Source organism: Dasypus novemcinctus, chromosome 8, assembly GCF_030445035.2.
Source record: "Dasypus novemcinctus isolate mDasNov1 chromosome 8, mDasNov1.1.hap2, whole genome shotgun sequence".
Classification (NCBI taxonomy): Eukaryota; Metazoa; Chordata; class Mammalia; order Cingulata; family Dasypodidae; genus Dasypus; species Dasypus novemcinctus.
Window position 1 is genome coordinate 80,823,757 of NC_080680.1, and position 21,062 is coordinate 80,844,818.

Below are 21,062 nucleotides of genomic sequence, written 5' to 3' on the forward strand. Positions count from 1 at the left end.
GTTATTCTCTCTCTGTCTTCACAAAGTACAAAGCAGCTCATCAGCCTTCCCTGAGAAGAGTCCTAGGCATCCAGTATGTGGATGGGTCCCTGCTGCATAATATGACAGCATACATGTATGTGTAACAGAAAAATTAGTTAGAAGAGATAAGGTGAGATCTGGAACAAAGGTTAAAATGGGTCAGCATTGGGTGAGGGATTCACATGTTCCAGGTGTGTACAGGGGGTTGCTCTGACATTGCTGCATCCCCTCGTTGTATGTAAAGGGCCTTGGGGACCTATAGAGGTGAAGTGGCTTGTCTGAGTCTCTGTCTGAGCAGGTTGGGAACAAAGCCAGGACTTGAACTCAGCAGACCTAATCCCCAGCCCAAGGAAGAATTTTCCTCTGCATTATGATTAATAGGTGGAAAATGCTATGCATTATTTTTTAACTAAAATTTACAAGATAAGTCATTTATTCTGAGCTTTCTGAGATTCCCAGAGAGGAAAATCCCCCAGCTGATACAATTCTTAGCACTAACACATTTTTAAATTTTATTACGTTTGTGAGGAACTTGTAAAGTGTTAATCCATATCCTGATGGAACAAGCCTAGCTAAAGTCTCAACCACAGTGGAGTAAGTACTTCTTCAGTCTGCCTGCTGTTTGCACCATAGCTTGACTTGTGAATTAGCATTGGGATATGCCTGTTTTAGAAGTGGATTTGTAGCAATATATGGAGAGGTCCTATAGCTTGGAACTTTATGACGTCAACAAAAAGATTAATTTGAGTGATTGATCCCATACTATGGGATGGCAACTCTGTTACTTCAATTATCAATAACCACACTTTACAGTTATCAGAATATAGGGTATGTAGTGTTAATTTCTAATGTCATCTCATTTGATCATTGACAAAATTCTTGGCCAGGAGTGACTAAGAAATGTTCTTTCTTTGTCCTTGTATTGTTCATATTTTCTTGTTGTGAAATATTCTGGTTTTGTAGGCCATCCACACAAGCCCTTAGCTTATCTGAAAAGCTGAGTGGCTTTTTACAGGATTTCTACTCTCTTACCTGCAATTGAACAGACTCTAAATTCAGAGCCCTCATTGAAAATATTTGTACAGCTCCCTTTGAATGACAGTGGGGTGGGAGTTAGGCGTGCGTGGAAGTTAGAAGACAAACGATTAATATTAATGAACATCTACTCTCTGCCTTACTCTTTGAAACATTCCATAGAGACGATACTGTCATCAAGTGTTTTAGATGAAGTACCTGAAGCTCAGACCAGCTAAAGAATTTGCTGCATGGGGGTGAATAACAGAGCAGGGTTAGGATCCCAGGCCCCAATTCTGTCTCCTTTCCACCTGGCTCGGTTGGTGCACAGGTTTTTAGAAGATTCTATTTCTCCAATACCAGATCTCTGTATTCTCTGATCTGTCTTGGTCACTGTCTGCAGCCACAGAAGAGGGTTATATCAGACGTGTTGTCAGGCAGTGCAGCGCCACCCTGAACTGAACCCAGGATTTCTTAACCACGGCACTGTTGACATTTGGGGCTGGATAATCTTTGTCGTGAGGGTTGTCCCGTGCCTTCCGGATGTTTTGCAGCATCCTGGCTTCTACCCACTAGTTTTAGTAGTACTTCCTGCCTTCCCCAGTTGTGACAACCAAATATGTCTCTAGACTTTTCCAAATGTCCCAGGGGATAAGGCACAAAATGTACTCAATAGAGAACCACTTAGCTAATGCGGGAAAAAAATCTCCTATTATGAAACCAAGGACTTCATTGTAATTTTTGTGTAATCCTATTACCCTTCCCACATCCTCCATTGCTCAATCCAGGCCCATTCCGTGTCCCCACCAGGAATTTCTGCCCCAATTTGTCTTACATTCTGCCCCCAGTGGCTCTCTGCCCCTCCAGAAAATGAAAAAGTAAACACTACAGCCAGCTTTGAAACGAGACTTAACAGTGACAAGGAGTTGCTGAGGCTGCTGAGGGAAGAGAGTGGCCTCTGTCAGGGACGCCACCCTTGGCACTCCCATGTGTCCAGTCCAGACAAACGGAACTTGTACCCATGAACAATGTGGTGTGAGCATCAGTGGTCCACAGGACAGCTGTATCCAAGGAAGTCTTAGTGCCTGGCACTTAAAATTTATTGGATAAAAGTTTTTACCTCTGTAGCTGCATCCTACAGGTGAGGGGTCTTGGCTTGTCCTGCAGATGTGACTTTGGTTGCTCTCTTGTCCCTCCTATGCTGTGTAGCAAAAGGAGACCAATGTACTGTCATATGGCCTTTCTGGAGAGCAATTTACCGAAGAAAAGAACAAATCTGTGAAAGCCAGCGTACCCATCACCTCAGCAATCCAACTCTAGGAAACAATGCTAATGAGACAATGAAAGAGGAAGGCCAATCTCTCTCAATAAATGTATTCATCATAGCAATATCTGTGAGTGAAAAAAGAAATAAGTGTCCACCAATAATTGCCCAAGTAAATTATGGCATTTCATATACTGGAATATTAGGTAGATATGTTTTAATATTTTTATACTATAATCTGTCCCTATAATATTAAATAAAAAGAATATAAAATTGTACACTGTTATGATCTCACTAAGTATTTTATAAACATGACTGGAAGTAATTATGCTAAAACCAATTAGGAGTGGGATTCCTCTTTTTACCTGCTATTTCCCTAATTTTCTTTTAATGCAATAAGTACATATTACTTTGTATTCTGAAAAACAATTCAGGATTTATTAAAAGAAAACAACAATGGAAAGACCTATGCACAGCCTAAGAATCACACTGTCAGGGCTCTAGCCTGGGCTGGACTGTGCGCTCACCCACCGCCTCTGAGCCCTGCCCTCCTCACCTGAAGAAGGGGGATGGGAATCCCAGCCCACGTCCCTCCCGGGTGCATGTGAGGTGGACCAGCAGCGTCAGGGAAGGGACTTGGTCAATGGGCCCAAAGCGTGTGCAGGGCTGCTTTAGGCTGACACTCAGAGTTAGTTGCAGCTGGAAGTTTCTTTGGAGAGGGAGGGTGAAGGGGAAGGTACGCCTTAGGGAAACGCCTGGCAGAAGGCATCACACCACCTCTGACCCCGTTGCCACTGTCCAGCCCTACCCATATACAACTCCTTAAGGCCACTTCCATGAGTCTCCTCATTCCAGCCACGTTCTCAGCTCCTCACTATGTTCCTGGCCAGAGCCTGGATGCCAGAGAAAGTTCTAGTCCCTCCCCCCCCCCGACTGCCTTTACCTGAGATGCTCTCGCTCCTTTTTTCCTAAATCCTTGTAGGAATGTTACCCTCTGGTGGGCGTTTCTCTCCCCTTCTTCCCGCTGTGTTGGCTGAACCTTGGGTCCCCTGGCTACAGACTCTTCATGTAGAGGACTTGTCATCCTGGTGAGGCCCAGAAATCCCAAGGGCCCACTTTCCCTGGCAGCTGAAGGGAGTCTTCAAGCAGCAGCCGTGGACTCCACAGGGCACCTGACTCCCTCCATCAGGGACCTTGTTAATCCCAGAAGCAATTTAAAGTTTGGAAAGTCAAGTGTGTACAAGGTACAAGCCTACACATTCCTGGGGGCTCCAGGGACCACATCCCCACATCGCAATTAGAGGCAGTGGCTGGGACAGGCCAGGTGGGTGGGAGCACACAACGGACGCCAGCTTCCTCCTAAGCTGGCCCAGGGCTCACATCAGGAAGAGCACCTTGTCCCCAAGTCGAAGTCCTAGACAACCAGGACAGAGAGACGCAACAGAAGTCTAAAAGCCAACCTCTGAGGCAGCAGAATTAGCTGCATTCATTGAGCAGCTATGAGCTGCCAGTCCCTTGAGATAAATGTTTCATATATATTCTCTCAGTTAGTAATAAAATCCAGTCTGCCCTATTAGATTTGTATTATTAATTCACTTACTGTTTTTTTAGTTGTGGGATCAGACTTTTGAAAGTAAAGCAAGTTGCCAAAGACCACATGTCTTGTAAGTGGCAGAGATGGGATTTCAATCTCTATATGACCCTCTTTATCATCATCATCATCACAATTATATCATCACCGTTATTAGTTGGTATACTTGTACTTAGAACCAAATTTAAAAGGTAAATTTGGTAAAAATTAAGCCTCTCTCTCCAGTCACCCAGTTATTCTCCCTCAAGGCAACCTATATTAGCAATTTCTTGTGTGTTCTTTCAGAGGTATTCTATGTATATAGTAATAAATATTTTTGAAACACATTTAGCACAAGTACACTTCGTGGTAATATCTTGCTTTTCTCATTTAACAATATCCGTTGTTGAGTTTTCTTCGAAAAAGTATAGTGCTATCTCATTCTTTTTGATGATTACTTATATTCCATTGTAAGAATGTTCATTATTTAATGAATCAGTCTGCTATTGATGGGCATGTAGTTTTTCCAAACATACGCTATGACAACAATGTTACATCAACTGTCCTTGCATATACATAATTTAGCATGTGGTAAACATATCTGGTTTGCCCATTGTAACTTTAATAGATATTGCTAAATGTGTGCAAATGTCTTTTCTCCCACATTCTGTCATCATGGTATGTTGGTCTTTGAGACTTTTCGGTCTTTTCTAAAATCTGATTGGTGAAAAGTAATATCACATTGCCATATTTAAAACTTGGTATTGAAAGCATTTAGTATTTAGAATATTTTCAAATGTGAAATATAATGCACACACATATAAAACACAAATTTTAAATTTAAAGGTTAGTGTAAATACCACTTGTTACTATAAGCACAGCTCATTTCCAAAAGAAGGGCCCGCCTAATCCAGTGCCCCAAAGGAGAAACACGTTTCTCAGTGAGGAGATTTATTTTAAGTGCACAAGCAAGGAACTGGGGTAATCTTCCCAAAACCAGTTCAAAGTGAGAATGGGCACTAGGGCTTTTAGAGGCTAAGGAGAGGGGTAGGGGAGAAGAAAAACAAGTGATGCCAGAGGTCTAATGAGGAGGATACATGTAATTTCTCAGTCGTGTGTTGTCTCAAGCACATCACATTTGTCCTTGGTTTCAGCAGCTGATAAACTACAGTTTAGCAAGGTCTGCATGACTCCTTTCTCAGGTACCCACTCAAAGATATCAAGCTTTTTGTGTCTGAGAAAAGTTACAGATTTACACCATCCTGTCTAGTTTTGCTTTGAGACATTATCTCAATCCTGTAAGCAAAACTTAGAAGGTCTGGTTGATATCCTTCAGGGAACTAAGTACAAAGAGTAAACTTCTAAAATTAGATTAAGAGAAAACCAGCTCAATAAGTCTTAGAATTTTCAGAGCTGCTTAAGTGAAGAAATTTTTAGTAAGCACATTTTCCAGCTATCAAACCCCCCTTGTATTTATACTCTTCTCATTCTTAAGATTAGTTTTGTGAGTATTCTTCATATAGGGAAAATGGGCGAAGATCTCACCGATAGTTACTTCCTGCTGACCATGCCGGTAACACACTCAATTTAAGAAATAGAACCTTGCCAGTGCCTTTGAAGCTACCAGTGTGTTCCTTTCCCTCTCATTGCCCTCCCCTCTCCAGCTAGAGATAGTTGTGATTCTAATTCTGATTTTAGTTAGAATACCTTCCTTGCTTTTCCTGAATGTTAGCATCTAAAGTATAGATCCTTAAACGGGATAGTGCTTTGCCTCTCTCTAAATTCTGTATAAATGGAATCATTTGTAGGTGCTGTTTTCCAACTTGTGTCTTCACTCAGCATTGTGTTGGTGAGATTCATCCGTACTCATGAGTGTGGCTTTAGGTTCATTAATTTGCATTGTTGAATTCCATTGTATGCATGTAGTACAGTTTATTTATATTTCTACTTTGATGAATAATTGGTTGCTGCACAATTGAATGCTGATATAAATATTTCATATGTTTCTCCTGGTGCACATATGTGTTCCCAATTGCCCTAGTTGCATTTATAACCCATCTTTGCTCCACTGATCTGTATTATTATCTCTGTCACATATCAAATCTACATTTATGAATGGATTTGTTTCTGGGCTCCCTGTTCTCTTTTATTGGTTAATCTGTCTATTCCTATATTGGTACTGCCTTGCCCTAGTTAATAAATCTTAATAGTGTTTTTTGATTTCTTATAGGGTAAGACCCCTAATATCCACTTGACACTTTTTCAAATGTATTGTGGCTGTTCTTAGTTCTTTGTTCTTACATATAAACTATAGAACTAGTTTCTTAAATTCTGCAGTGATTCCTCCTGGGATTTTAAAATTGGGATGGGTTTGACTCTATAGATCAATTTGGGGTCAACTGACATCTCTATAATATTGAATTTTCCAACTCTTGAATGTGAAATATTTCTTTCTTCCTTTATTTAAATTTAATTTAAAAGGTTTTATACTTTATAATTCGATGCATAAAGAACTCAAGGTCTTTTCCCATATTTATCCTTAGTTACTTTATATTTCTTGGTACCCTTCAAAATCGATTTTATAATGTTTTGCTGGAATATAGAAAGGCAATAGATTTTTGTATGTAGGTTTAGTAAACTTACTAGACTCTCTTTTCAATAGAATTAATATACCTCTAAATTATTTTAGGTTTTATACTTATTAGGCAATAATATCTTCTGTAAATAATGACAGTTTGATTTTTTTTGTTCTTCAAAAATTTTAGGCTTTTTTTCCCACTTTTTCTTGTCTTACTGCACTGGCAGGGATCCCTTATTCATTGTTGAATAGAAAATGGTGGTAGCAAACATCCTTCTTTGTTCCCATCTCAGAGAGAATGCTTTTCACATTTTACCACTTAGTATATTTGCTATAACTTTTTTATGGATAATTTTTATCCTGTTAAGAAAGTTTCCTTTTCTTCCTGGTTTGCTAAAAATATTTATTATGACAGACATTGAATTATTGTTGTTGTTGTTGTTAACTTATTACTCTGAAATAATTATAGATTTACAGTAAGTTGTAAAGACAGTGCAGAGAGGTCCCCTGTCCCCTTCACCCAGTTTCCCCAGTTGGCTATGCTACAATATCAAAACCTAGAAATTGGCCTCGGTATAAATTTTTTTTTTTTAAGATTTATTTATTTATTTCTCTCCCCTCCCCCCTCAACCCCAGTTGTCTGTTCTCTGTGTCTATTTGCTGCATCTTCTTTGTCTGCTTCTGTTGTTGTCAGCGGCATGGGAATCTGTGTTTCTTTTTGCTGTGTCATCTTGTTGTGTCATTTCTCCGTGTGGGTGGCGCCATTCTTGCGCAGGCTTAACTTTCTTTGGCGCTGGGTGGCTCTCCTTACGGGGCGCACTCCTTGTGCGTGGGGCTTCCCTATGCGGGAACACCCCTGCATGGCAGGGCACTCCTTGCGTGCATCAGCACTGCGCATGGGCCAGCTCCACATGGGTCAAGGAGGCCTGGGGTTTGAACCGCGGACCTCCCATGTGGTAGACGGATGCCCTAACCACTGGGCCAAGTCCACCGCCATGGCTTTGGTATAATATGTATGTATTTCGATTTCATTTTGTTGTATGGGTAGATTCATGTAACCACCACTGCAAAATTGGCACAGAACTATTCCACGAGACCTCTGCTGGTGCCACCTTGGTGGCAGAGGCAGGTGTGTCTAGTCACTGTTCCTCACATGACCTCCACAGTCAAGTGTGACGGTCTTGATAACCAGGGTGCTGGTAGAAGTCCTGGTGTCAACAGGCCTCCTATAAGACCTTTAAATTGGAGGTGGGGTGGGGAACAGGGAACCTCTATACTGCAGGGTGGGGGTGAAAGCCCAGGTTTTCCATGTGGTCTCCACTGACAGCATGTGGTAGGGACCTGTCACCACCTGGTGGGAATGAAAGCCCCTCCTCCCTACCCAGCCTTTTCGACACCATGCTGGCAGGGGGCTTGAGTTGCCTTGTTATAGCCTGGTGAGTGTGGAAGTCTAGGCTACCCACCCAGCCTTGGGTGGCAGAGGTGGGAGTGTTTGGTTGGAGAAGAGTGATTATTGTCAGGATGTCGAATTTTATCAAACACTTTTTATATATCTATTGAAATGATCATTTGATTTTTCTTCATTAATTTATTAATGTGGTGAACTGTGTTGATTGATTTCTAATGCTCAACCCATCCATGCATTTTTGGCATAAAGGCAAGTTGCTCCTAATCTATTATTCTCTGGGTATATTGCTGTATTTATTTGCTGAATTTTTAAAATAGGATTTTAGCATCAATATTCATGGACAATGTAGAACTAAAAATAATTTATTCCTTTTATTTTATTTTAGACAAACTCCTGGCATTTGACCAAGACTGGTTTGCACTTTCTTGTATCTCATTTGGGAATTATCTTCCATGCACTATAAATGTGGAATTGCAATTGGAATATGCTGTGGTCAGCAAGTGTGCCCATGTAAAAATGCTTAATTTTGGGCTTCTAATTGTCAGAACTTTTTAGGTTGCTAAATTGAAACCTTATTCTACCCAACTTAGTCCCTAAATGAACTTTAATGCTCATATCATGGAGAAGTTAAGGGTAGATCCATGCTCAGACACAACTGGGATCAAAGATCTGTACCTTCATTTGTTTCTTATCTCTACTTTCTTTTTCTGGCTTCATTTTAAACTCTGGTGGACAGGCTTTTTCCTCTACTAGGGCAGAGAGCTGCCATCAGTCTAATTCACCTTCTTCCAATCGAGCCTCCAAATGAGAACTCAGCCCTAGGTGACACCTTGATTGCAACCTTACAGAAGGCTCACCTAAGCCTCAACTGGACCTCTGGCCCACAGAGGCTGTGAGATGATGAATGTATGTCGTTTTATAAGCTGCTAAATTTGTGATGATTTGCAATGCGGCATAGAAGGCTAATGTGGTACCACTTCTCTTCTTGCTCCAATTAGAAAAATCCTGAGGAATCATTCTGCTTGGTCTGACTTAGGCCACATGCCTTCTGCTGGACAGATTGCTAAAGCCAAAGGTTGGAGCACTATGACTGGCAGCCCCATTAGAATCACATGAGAAGAGTGAAGTAGAAAGCAGTTTCTCCTCACATAATAGATGCAGAATGCAAGATGTGACTCACCTTTGTAATGTCATTAGGAACTCCGGCAATACTATGATTTATGTGTGCATAGAGTAGAGGCTGCAAATTGGCAACCCACAGCTGAATCTGGCTGCTCAAATTTTGAGCAACAAATTTTGTTTGGTCCTCATAATACTGGTCTTTATACTATCAAAGAATTTTGTGGGACTCTCAACTCTGTAGCCACCGAGGAACCTGCAGCAGGGGGTGCAGCACTCTGTATTCCTCCACTCTTGCATTCCTACCTGATGCTAAAGATGGACTACCTGTTAAGAGGTAATTAGAGCCTACTGCCTCACCTGGCCACTCCCCTTAGCTACATTTCCAGTCTAGCCTCTGTAGGTATCTGATATGCTCTGATTTGTGCTATTTGGGTAATTACCGAACTTCCTAACAGTTTTGCATGTAAAATGATTTTCTAGGCAAACAACATGTCATCTGTAAATAGTTGATATCTTTTATTTCTTTACAGTATTTACATTTCTTATTTCTTTTCTTGGTCTTGTTGCAACATGTAGTCTTGCCAGAATGGTGTAGACATTGAAAGTAGATATCCAAAACCAGGTCCTAGGCATGCAGCTGATGTTTTACCATCAAGTGTGATGTTTGCTGGACAAGGTATGTCTGATACTTTCATTCAGGCCAAGGCTGGTTTCCTCTATTCAAGTCCATTACTTTTAAAAAGTCAGAAATAGATGTTTAATGTTATCAAATGAATTCTCAACATTTGCTGATGTGACCATTTTTTTCTCCTTTATTAATGAAATGGATTGTAGATCTCCAGATGTTCCTAATATTAAAAATCTAATAATCTTGGAATTACTAAAAAAAAAAAACCCAAAAAACCAACAACAACAAAAACCTTGGTAATGTGTAATTATTGTTTAATATATACTGGCTTTACTATCTCAATTAAGAGGTGGAGTGGGCCTCACTATCCCAGAGTCCTCAGGATTGGGGAATAAAATATGGACTAGAATGGACTTACTGGTATACCACTACAGAATTATTGTGATTCTAGCAATGGAAGAAATTATACCACTGATGTGGAGACAGTGGCCTCTGGAGTTGCTGAAGGCAGGGAGAGGGAAAAAGAGGTATAAAATGTGGGCATTTTCGGGACTTGGAGTTGTCCTGAATGATATTGCAGGGACAGATGCAGGACATTATATATCCTGCCATAACCTACCAAATGGACTGGGAGGAAGTGTAAACGACAATGTAAAATATAATCCATGTGGTGCAGCAGTGCTCCAAAAGGTATTCATCAATTGCAATGAATGTACCACACTAATGAAAGAAGTTGTTGATGTGGAAAAAGTGGGAAGTGTGGGGAGTAGGGCATATGGGAATCCCCTATATTTTGTGTGTGATCTATGTATCTTTTAAAAATAAATAAAAAATGTATTATAAATAATAACAGTATATACTAACTTTAATCTTCTAAGATTTCAATAAATGACTTTTTTCATTTCATCAGCTTTCTTTGTTCCTTTCATAATTCTTTGAAAAATTTTCTTCCTAATACTAGTCTACTGGTGTTTACTCCTAAATCTTCAAAAAGCATATTAAAACTTATATTGTATTTCTTTATCAATGTCATGAATTATGTTTTTAAGAACCCCCTTTCCCACAATATCCTTCATACAATGCAGCCTTCAGCAGGTGGTGACTTTAGTTCTCTTTCCCTTCCTCCCTGTTGATGAAGCCATTGTTGTAACTGGAGTTAACATTGCTTTGCTGTTATTGTTTACCTTTATGTGTTTTCTAATAATTCCCTTGTATGTGAATCTTTGCAAATTCGGTACCAAGAATTAATTAGATTTTGTTGGCCTCACGCATTTCATTGTTCCTTACCTGCCTCTTATAAGCCGTGCCTATCACATTTTCAATGATTTTTTTTTAACTTTTTTTTTTTTAGGAGGTACCAGAGATTGAACCCAGGACCTTGAACATGGGAAGCAGGCACTTAACCATTGAACTACATCTACTCCCCACAATGATATATTTCTAATTCTTTGTTGGGAAAGCTTCTTAAAGCATTTTTCCCCCAGAAATAGAACATGGTATGTGTGTTCTTACTGTTTTCATGATAGTCTTTTTTTTAACTTATTTTTTGTCTTTTTTAAAAGATACATAGATCACAAAAAATGTTATATTAAAAAATATAAAAGGTTCCCATATACTCTACTCCCCACCCCACCCCAATAGAGTCTTTTTAACTCTTATACAGACTCAGTGTTTAGCTGTGCATAGAATTCCATAGACATAACCCATTTCTCTTGGAACTCTGTAAGGATTGTGCCACTGACGTCTATATTTAATGTTACAGAGCAGAAGGCTAATGGCAGTAAGATTCTCATTCCTTGTTTGGAACAATACTACAAATACATTTTGAATTAAAAAAAAAACAACTTAAATTGTTCTCCTAGATTTCAGATTTTAAAAAGAGAGATTAAAATTATTTGAAGATAAGAGGCTGTAACATAGACCAGAGGGTCCATCATAGAATTACATAAAATGAGAGTAGAGCAGATGGAAGACAAATAACAATCAAAAAGTAAAAAAGCACTTCTTTTCCTGGCTACGCAGAAGTCATTTTAGGGACTTTGGTCAAAAAGGGCTCACTAATTCCAGGTAAGAATTTTGACAAAAGACGCAATTCACCTAGATCCAAGTTTAAGTTTTGATTTTCACATGCAGTAGAATATTTCTAGACTTTTCCATACACAAAAATCTAACAAATCTCAAGTCTTTTGGTCTTTTATTCAATTCCTTGACTTTTTCTTTGAACATATTTGAATGGTTGCTTTCTTTTATGTTACCTTCCAATCCATGCAACTCCATATTAAATAATATCTCTTAATAATTTAATCTTTCTCCTTATTGTTTTACTTTCATGTGTGTTTTTAAGAAATGTTTCCTGAATTATTCTCTCCCTTTGTGGCCATATAAACTTTCGGTTCATTAGCTCAACAGTAATAATGCAAAGAATCTCCTTTCCTGGACCTCAACTGTTCAGCACCCATCACAGAGACTGAGGACTGCAAGACTAGGCAAATGAGAGTTACCTTTGCTGTATTGCTTATCAAAGGAGGTGGGGAAAGTCCCATTAAATCTTCCTATTTCTACAGAGCCCTTCTGTGTAATAAGATTTACCTATGATGCTTTATTAATATGAATCAATAAAGTTGATTTGTTAAAAAAAAAAAAAGATTTACCTGTATAACCTTTGATGAAGTTGGCCCTTACTGGTGATCTTATGTCCTAGAAACCTTAAATAAGAGCAGCCAGGAATCACAGAACACCAGGACCCCTCCTACCATCACTGGGTGAAACGTTTCTGAATCACCAGGTTCCTCACAGCTGCCTTCACATCCTTGTTCCTCAGGCTGTAGATGATGGGGTTGAGCATGGGGATCACCACCCCATAGAAGAGGGAGATGAGCTTGTCTGAAAGGTCCTGTTTGTCTGCCCCCAGTGGGTCCTTAGACTTGGGCTTCCCGTACATGAAGAGGATGGTCCCATAGAAGACGACCACGACTGTGAGGTGGGCAGAGCAGGTGGAGAAGGCCCTTTTCCTGCCCTCTGCTGAGGGGATCCTCAATATGGTAGCAATGATGAACACATAGGAGAAAGAGATGAACAGTACTGGAACCCCCAGGACGATCACATTGGCTACCCCCATGCTGATCACATTGATGGAGATGTCAGCACAGGCCAACTTCAGGACAGCCAGGATCTCACAGGTGAAGTGGTTGATGACATTGTCCCCACAGAAGGGCAGTCGCATTGCTAGAGATGTCTGCACCATGGAAGTGGTGCTTCCAGTTGCCCAGGACCCAGCAGCCATGGGCACGTAGGCAGCCTTGCTCATGACTACAGAGTATCTAAGGGGGTTGCAGATGGCCACATAGCGATCAAACGCCATCATGCTTAAGAGCACACACTCTGTAGCTCCCATGGCAAAGGAGAGGAACATCTGCACAGTGCAGGCTGAGAATGAGATGGTTTTCCTGGGACTGAGGAAGCTGTCAAGAATGAGGGGGACTGAGGAAGTCGTGTAGCAGATGTCCAGGAAGGAGAGGTTCCCCAAGAAGAAGTACATGGGCGTGTGCAGGCGGGAGTCAAGGATGGTCACCAGGATGAGGACCCCATTGCCCAGCAGGATCACCAGGTACATCAGCAGGATGAGCACAAAGAACATTTTCTCCAGCTTCGGATGAGCAGAGAGTCCCAGGAGAACAAATCCCATCACAGGGCAGGTCTGATTCGACCTGACCATGTGTTTTCTATGTCACTTGCAAGAACTCAGAAGACCAACTTCAGCATTCTATGATGCATAAAGTGTCCAGTCAACCATTGAGGAATCCCCACCTTGCTGAGGAACTGGAGAACAGCTCTGACAATCGAGGGGTCTATATGTGTTTCTGAGTAAAATGCAGGAATTTTATCAAAATATTACTTTGTGACATCTGTCCACTCTTGGGGAGGTTTGAAATGCCACCTGGTTTGATTTAATTTCCTCATCTCATTCAAGACAGGCACTACACATTTACTTCAATTTACACCAAGTATAGCTTATTATTCAAAGATAAGATATGTGAGATACCCCATATGCACTGGGTTTTGTTTTGTTTTGATTTTGCCTTGGAGCTGAGGACTGGTGGAAAGGACAGATGCTCTTTGTCCTCAAGTCCTGGCCATTGCCTTCCCTCTTGCATTTTTAGATACTATCTGTCTCCTCTTCTCCAGTTTTTTTTCCTCACAATTTGCAGGACTCTGGATCATTCATTCATTCATTCACTCACGTGCCAAAGCCCTCTGGAGCACTCATCAGGAGACCTAGCATTCACCAATCACTCAAGGTATGCAAATTGTCAAGTACCTTTTCATCTGTGGACCTCAGTTTCCCCATTGCTCACTTTGGAATTGATTATTTTAAGGATATTCCATTTCAGGGACTAAATGATCTTATGAATTTCCTACTTGTGGACCTTCTGCTATACCACTCTGCTAGGTCCTTTTCCATTTCTTTCATGAACCCCTTGGGCCACAAAGCCACTGTGTCTGAAGTTCTGAATGGGGCAGAGCCAGCAAGAATTTACATATTCTTTTAAAATCTCCTTCATTACCTTAATCATAAATAGGTTGTTAAAGAAAATACCAACCTGGTCTTAAAGCTGCATCCAGATGTGTTAGTTCCTGAAATGGATAAGAGTTAGGTTTGTTCTGTGTTTGGGTAAAATCCACAAAGGACCGTCATGGCATATATGAAGCAATTTAAATTTCACGCTGCTATTGGGACTGTTATAGTCTCTGAAGTGATTTAAAGTTAAGAAACTGAAGTGACAAAGTTGAGAAACTTTTTATACGTCTGGGATTTTGTCCCCAAGAAGCAATTACTGTGAAGTCCCTTCAGAAATACTTTCTTCCCTCCTTCTCTTTCTACCCATTCTACTGAGCTCTTGCAAAGCACTAGAGGATTAATTCTGATCTTCAGAATTAATATAAACACTCAGTCAATGAAAACTCTCACTCAGATCCCATAATATACCTGGGAGAATGTGAAACCCACTGCCCAAGTAAAATCATTGTAGCTCGGTACCCTTGGCCATTTCCAAATTCAGACTCTCAGGGTTGGAAAGAAGCAAGCCACCTAGAAATACAGACCTTCTTATTAGTATTCCCATCAAACAGATTCTGAACTCCTACCATATATTAGCCCTTTAAAGGGTATCATGAATAATAAATGAATCTGGTCATGACTCCTTTGAAGATTTTCACAGGCATGGAAGCTGTAGGCTTTTAAAAAGGCTGGTTGTTTGCAGAAGTGGTGTCCTGTTGTTTGAAGTCTTTTCCTGTGTGTGCATGCATGAGTATGCCTTATCTGTGCATTTGTGAGAGTATGGCTGGTTTACCATTGGAATCCGGTAACCTCCACATCTAAGATCTAAGACTGAGAACTGTGACCACCCAGGCAGCAGCCTGAAGCATCTTAAACTTGTACCACTGTTTTCTGACACGCTATAGTTTCTTAACCACATTCTAACCACAATCTTCTTTTCCCCTTCTCATTTCATTCTAATGCAAGATGTAGTACATGTGTTGAGCTCTTGTTCCACAGATGTAAAAGGAACTTTCCCAGTATCAGGAACAAATAAAGTTGGGCAATTTCTCCCCCTTCTTCCACAAATGAAACATAACTGTGTTGTACATTGACTTCTAAAAAATCTTATAATCAAATTGACATCAAAATCTTAGTCATAAGTCTCTGCATTGAATTTTTCTTTCTGTGAAATGTATTTTATTATACATACAGAAGAGTAGAAGAGCATATATGCATTAAGGGAAAAGAATAAAATACACACCATATACCCATTACCTAGGGGTAGCAGTTTGATATTATTTGTGAATTCCGAAAAGAATTATAGATAATGCTTGTAAACTGGTCTGTTCCTCTGGGTATGATACCCTTGATTATATTAAGATCAAAGGTTTTACATTTACTGGGTTCCTTAGGGTAACTCAGGGTTGAGTTCCACCCCCTTGGTGAGCTATATAAATGGACACACACACAGGAGAAGAAATACACTGAGGAAGAGAGCTCCACAGACATAGCAGCAGAGAGAGCTGTGATCTTGTGGCCCTGGGAACAGAGATGAGTCATTTGCCTGATAGTTTACAGTTGACCTTGTGAAGAGAACAGAGCAGATGAGCTGGAGAGAAATAAGCCCTCCAGCCTACGGCTGAAATCAGAAGAAGCTGGGCCCATGGAGCCTTAAGAGAAAGAGGAAGGCTGAACCCTCACAGATATCGTCTGCCATTTTGCTTCAACACATGGCAAATGACTTTGAGTGAGAAATTAACCTTGAGTTGGACTCTTTAGGGCCTTGTAATTGTGAACTTTTATCCCAAATAAATATCCTTTATAAAAGCCAACAGATTTCTGGTACTTTGCATCAGCACCCCTTTTTGGCTAACTAATATACCAGGTTAAGAAGTAGAATGGTTCACTACCTTAGTACTTCCTCATATTATTCCTCCCTATTGTACTTCCACTTCTTTCCTTTTCTTAGAGGGGACCACTGCCCTGAATTTTGTGGGAATCATTTTGTGGTAGGAATTCTAATGTATTCCCCCCATCCCCCACAATTCCCATATGCTGGTGATTTAGTTAAACTCTAATCTAGGTACTGCTGTAAAGGAATTTTGCTGATGTATTTAAAATCTCAAGTCAACTGACCTTAACAGGGAAATTTCGAGCATGCCTGACCCAATCAAGTGAACCATTTATAGTGGAGAGTTTTCTCTCTCCAGTAGCAGAAGTCAGATTCAAAGCATGACATGCCAGTTTGGATTTCAATGTGTAGGCAACCACATGCAAAGACCAGAAATCTGCCTCAAGAAGCTGAGACCCTGGTCAACAGCCAGCAAGGAAACTGAAACCCAGTCCAGCATGAGGAACTGAATTCTGCCAAGCTTGAGAGCAGATTCTTTCCCACAGCCCAGCCAAGCCCACCCAGATTTCTTACCTTTGGAACTGTGGGATAATAAATGGGTACTGTTTTAAGCTGCTAGTTTTGTGGTGGTTTGTTATGCAGTAATAGAAAACACATCTTCTGATTTTCTTCATAGTTTCTCCACCTACCAGGATATCACTGTACAATATATTGTTCCATTTCATAAAACTGAGTAACAATCACAAAAATGCTTTTTAAGGAAAGGGAAAAAAATGCCACTCTTTGGCTCTTGAGTACATAAGCTGATAGCTTTAAGAGCCTCTTCTGGGGAGTTCAGGCAAAACTGTAGTGGTAGCCAGGTACCAGACAACTGGCAGAAGTATCAGAGGGCATGGATTGTTCTGTATTTTCTGCTTCCAAGCTCTCACTATGGCCCCTTCCCAGTCTTAGGTTCACTCCAAAGCGGGATCCTCCTGTGGAATGATAAGATAAGGCAGGTGCAGGAGGTGGGCCCGCTGCCTCTCTCTGGCATTCTCTCCCAGGCTCATCACCATGGGCAGCAGGAGCCCTTCAGAGGCCCTTCTCAGTGCTTCCCAGTCAGCAGGCTCCAGTCTGGGCAGAGCTGCCTCTGTATGGATCTCCCTTCACTGCCCCGGGGGCTCCTTTCACTTCTCTTTTGGGCTGGAGCCCCTATTTCCTCCCCTGATTTCTTCTTCTTTCTTGGTTACTCTCTTGTTTTGTGGAGCACTTTCATGAAAAGCTTCTAGAGAAAGGATATATGGTGTATAAATTTTGAGACCTTCTACCTCTGAAAATATTTCTATTCAACTCCCATAAAAATTACTAATAATTTGTTAAGGTATGTAATTCTAGGAATTTACAGGAAATAATTTTCCTTCTGATTTTTAAGGCACTGCTGGTACAAAATCTGAAGCCATTCTGATTCTTGATCCTTTGTAATGATTTTTTATTTTTATTTTTACTCCCCAATAGCTTTTATTTATTTATTTTTTATTAAAATTATTTATTTTTACAAATTACATTCAAAAAATACGAGGTCCCAATCAACCCCACCGCCCCCACCCCCCACTCCCCCCACAGCAACACTCTCTCCCATCATCGTGACACATCCATTGCACCCAGTAAGTACATCTCTGAATATCACTGCACCCCGTAGTCAATGGTCCACATCATAGCCCACACTCTCCCACGTTCCATCCAGTGGGCCCTGGGGGGATCTACAATGTCCTGTAATTGTCCGTGAAGCACTATCCAGGACAACTCCACGTCCCGAAAACGCCTCCACATCTCATCTCTTCCTCCCATTCCCCAAACCCAGCAGCCACCATGGCTACCCTTCCCACACCCATTCCACATTTTCTCTGTGGACACCCAATAGCTTTTAAATCTTATCTTTGTGCCGAATGTCCTGAAATTTCACAATGATGTAACTTGATATGCCTAGTTTCATCCATTATGCTGGTACTTGGTGGGTGCTTTCAACAGTGAAACTTTTGTCTTTCAATTTTGAGAAGAAATTTTCTTGAGTTATTATGTTGACAATTTCCTCTCTTTTATTTTCTTCCTTCTCCTTCTCTGGATCTCTTACTTTTTGAATATTGGACTTTCTTAATTGGAGCTCTATGAAAATTTTTTTCAATTTTCCTTCCTTTTGCTTTTTGTTCTTCCTGGTGAATTTTCTCAACTTATTTTCTAGCCTTTCTATTTAGTTTTTATTTCTGCTATTACGCTTTAATTTTTAAGAACTCTTCCCCCCACTGTTATTTCAATGCTTATTTTATTTATTTATTTTTTAAGATTTATTTTTATTTATTTCTCTCTCCTCCTCCCCCCTTCAGTTGTCTGCTCTCTGTGTCCATTTGCTGTGTGTTCTTCTGTGTCCACTTATATTCTTGTCAGCAGCACCAGGAACCTGTATCTCTTTTTGTTGCGTCATCTTGCTACATTAGTTCTCCATGTGTGTGGCACCACTCCTGGGTAGGCTGTGCTTTTTTCATGCAGGGTGGCTCTCCTTACAGGGTGCACTCCTTGCGCATGGGGCTCCCCCACGCGGGGTCATCCCAGCGTGGCACGGCACTCCTTGTGCGCATCAGCACTGTGTGTGGCCAGCTCACCACACAGGTCAGGAGGCCTGGGTTTGAACCCTGGACCTCCCATGTGGTAGGCGGATGTTCTACCCGTTGAGTCAAGTCTGCTTCCCAATGCTTATTTTAAATGATATCCTGTCCTTGTTTCAAATTTGCAACACCTTTTCTTTGAAGATAAGATAGATTTAATTTTTTTCCTTTCTGTAATTTTCTGTTTTCTCTAAGTTGCTTTTTTGTTGTTGTTGTTTGTTTTGATCTCTATCTTTTACATTGGAGGCATTCCCCAAATGCCTATGAGCTTTGGCTAATTACTCATGATTAAGACAGTGAGATTAAGGGACTAAAAAGCTGATTGGAAGCTCTGAGCAGGGCTGGTTGTCTTTTGAGGGGAGGAACATTCAATGTTAGAATCTTTATGTCCTTCCACTTGACTTTTTCATATTTCCCAGATAATTCTCTTCCAATCTCTTGCCTGGGGCTTAAGGTTAGTTCCTCAGCCTTCTGGAAATTCTGTAGGGGAAGTGGGAGGGGGTAATCTCAGCATTTAACATAGACTGTTCATGCTGTCGGTTAAGTTCCCTGTTTTTGGTACAGTTCCTTCTCCAGAGAATGAAACTTCTGTTGTGGTGAGCAAGGGGCAGTTAACCCTGGTCATGAAATGGGGAGGTTGTATAGGGACTCGGCTGCTTATGGGTTTTACCTCGTCCACCTTAGTTGAGCAGCACTCCCTTCGCCTCTTCCTAGAGGTGTTTGGTTCAGTGAGTTCCATCAGGCTGTTGCTCAGCTTTCCTAGTTTCTGACCTGGGATTCAACTCTGTCAGGTCTGCTGCAGCAGTTACCACTAGCCTATCAGCTTTCCAGCGCAAAATGTTATCACTGCTGCTATCTCTCTTCTTCTCCTTAACCTTAAAGATTTTGTCATTAAAAATCAAAAAATCAAAAAAAAAAAACCACTTTACTATAGTTGTTTTAGTTTGCTGAAGGCTGCCAAGGCAATATACCAGAAATGGGTTAGCTTTTATGATGGGAATTTATTAATTTATAAGCTTACAGTTCTGAGGCTGTGAAAGTGTCCAAATCGAGGCATCTTCAGGAGATACTTTCTCCCTGAGTTGCAGCGGTGGGCAATCAGGCACAAGGTAGCATCCATGTGTCTCTCTGCTATCCTCTGCACCTCATTGTTTTCAGCTTCTGGCTTCAGTGACCTCCTCTCAGCTTCTGTGTTCTGTTGATTTCAGCTTCTGGTTCTCAGGGACTTTCTCTTAACTTCTAGGGGTTTCTCTCTGTTTCTGCAGCTCCACTGATTTGAGTTTATAGGACTCCAGGAAGAAGATTAAGACCCACCCTGGGTCATGCAGTCTAAAGACCCTTAACTAAAGGGATTTAATAAAAATATCTCCCCTACTATAGGTTTGCACCCACAGGAATGGATTAGCCTAGAGACATGATCTTTTGGGGTCCACCCGGCTTCCAACTTGCGAAGTAGTTTTCATGAGTTTCAGGAGAGAGCAAAATCTAATGCATATGTTTAATCATATATATTATCCTGCATGCCTCCATCCTGATTCCATGTAGTTTCTAACATCCTATCTTATTTTCTTATTTTAGTCATTGTTTATTGCCTGTTCTCCTGCTACAAATAAGTTTCCACAGAGTTAAGTATTAATTTTTCTGTACTGTTCACAGATATATCCTAAACATAAAAGCAGAGCCTGGCTCACAGTAGGCACTCAAGAAATATTTGCTGAGTGAATTAATAAATGAATTTGTGACTTACCCTTGTTTTCTTTTAATTTTGCTACATGTTAGTTCCTGGCACATTATTATGTTTGTGTAACTTTAAGTCTTCTCCAGACTTTTCTGGAATGAGGAGGTAGTAGACAATCAATCTTGAGTGTATGCTCATACAAAGTCCCCAGATTAGTTCTTAGTTTCAGAGATAACATGGAATAAACATTAGGCAATCTATAAATTCTCTCTGAAACCAGTATTCCCCTAGAGGCTGAATCCCTATCTGGGCATGTCCGTTCCCTGCCCTGGACTGCAAGAGCTGCATTTCCTTGGTCACCTGCCTAGGCATCTACTCTAGGCACCAGCTCCAGGCTTTTCAGACTACTGGTGACTCCGTTTCTAAACTATACCATGACACCAGTTGCTTGTAATTGCAGCTTTCTAGTGAAAGCAAAGTGAGACACATAGCTCCTTTTTCTCTGTATTATGTCTATGTTCCTCTTCCTCTAGTTATCTTTTGCTTTTCTCAAAAGCTGTGATTTTTCCTGGATTATCCAGAAAAATCACCTTTGGGCTAAAGCAGAGGCTCTTCTTGCCAGCCATTCTCCTAAGGTTGTGTAGGAATATATTTATCTCTATTACAGTCAAATGACATTTCTTCATGTTAACTTGTACCTTCATTGGCCCTGGAGGATGGTCCTCTAGTCTCTTCAACCGTATTCTAT

General features: G+C 40.7%; 1 protein-coding gene across 1 annotated transcript; it reads right to left on the reverse strand.

Moving 5' to 3' along the window:
• Window positions 1-12,360: 12,360 nt before the first annotated feature.
• Window positions 12,361-13,320, reverse strand: LOC101425332 (olfactory receptor 13C7). The gene has a single exon (XM_004457297.1). It carries the CDS (start codon window positions 13,318-13,320, stop codon window positions 12,361-12,363), a length of 960 nt encoding a protein of 319 aa, XP_004457354.1.
• Window positions 13,321-21,062: the final 7,742 nt, after the last annotated feature.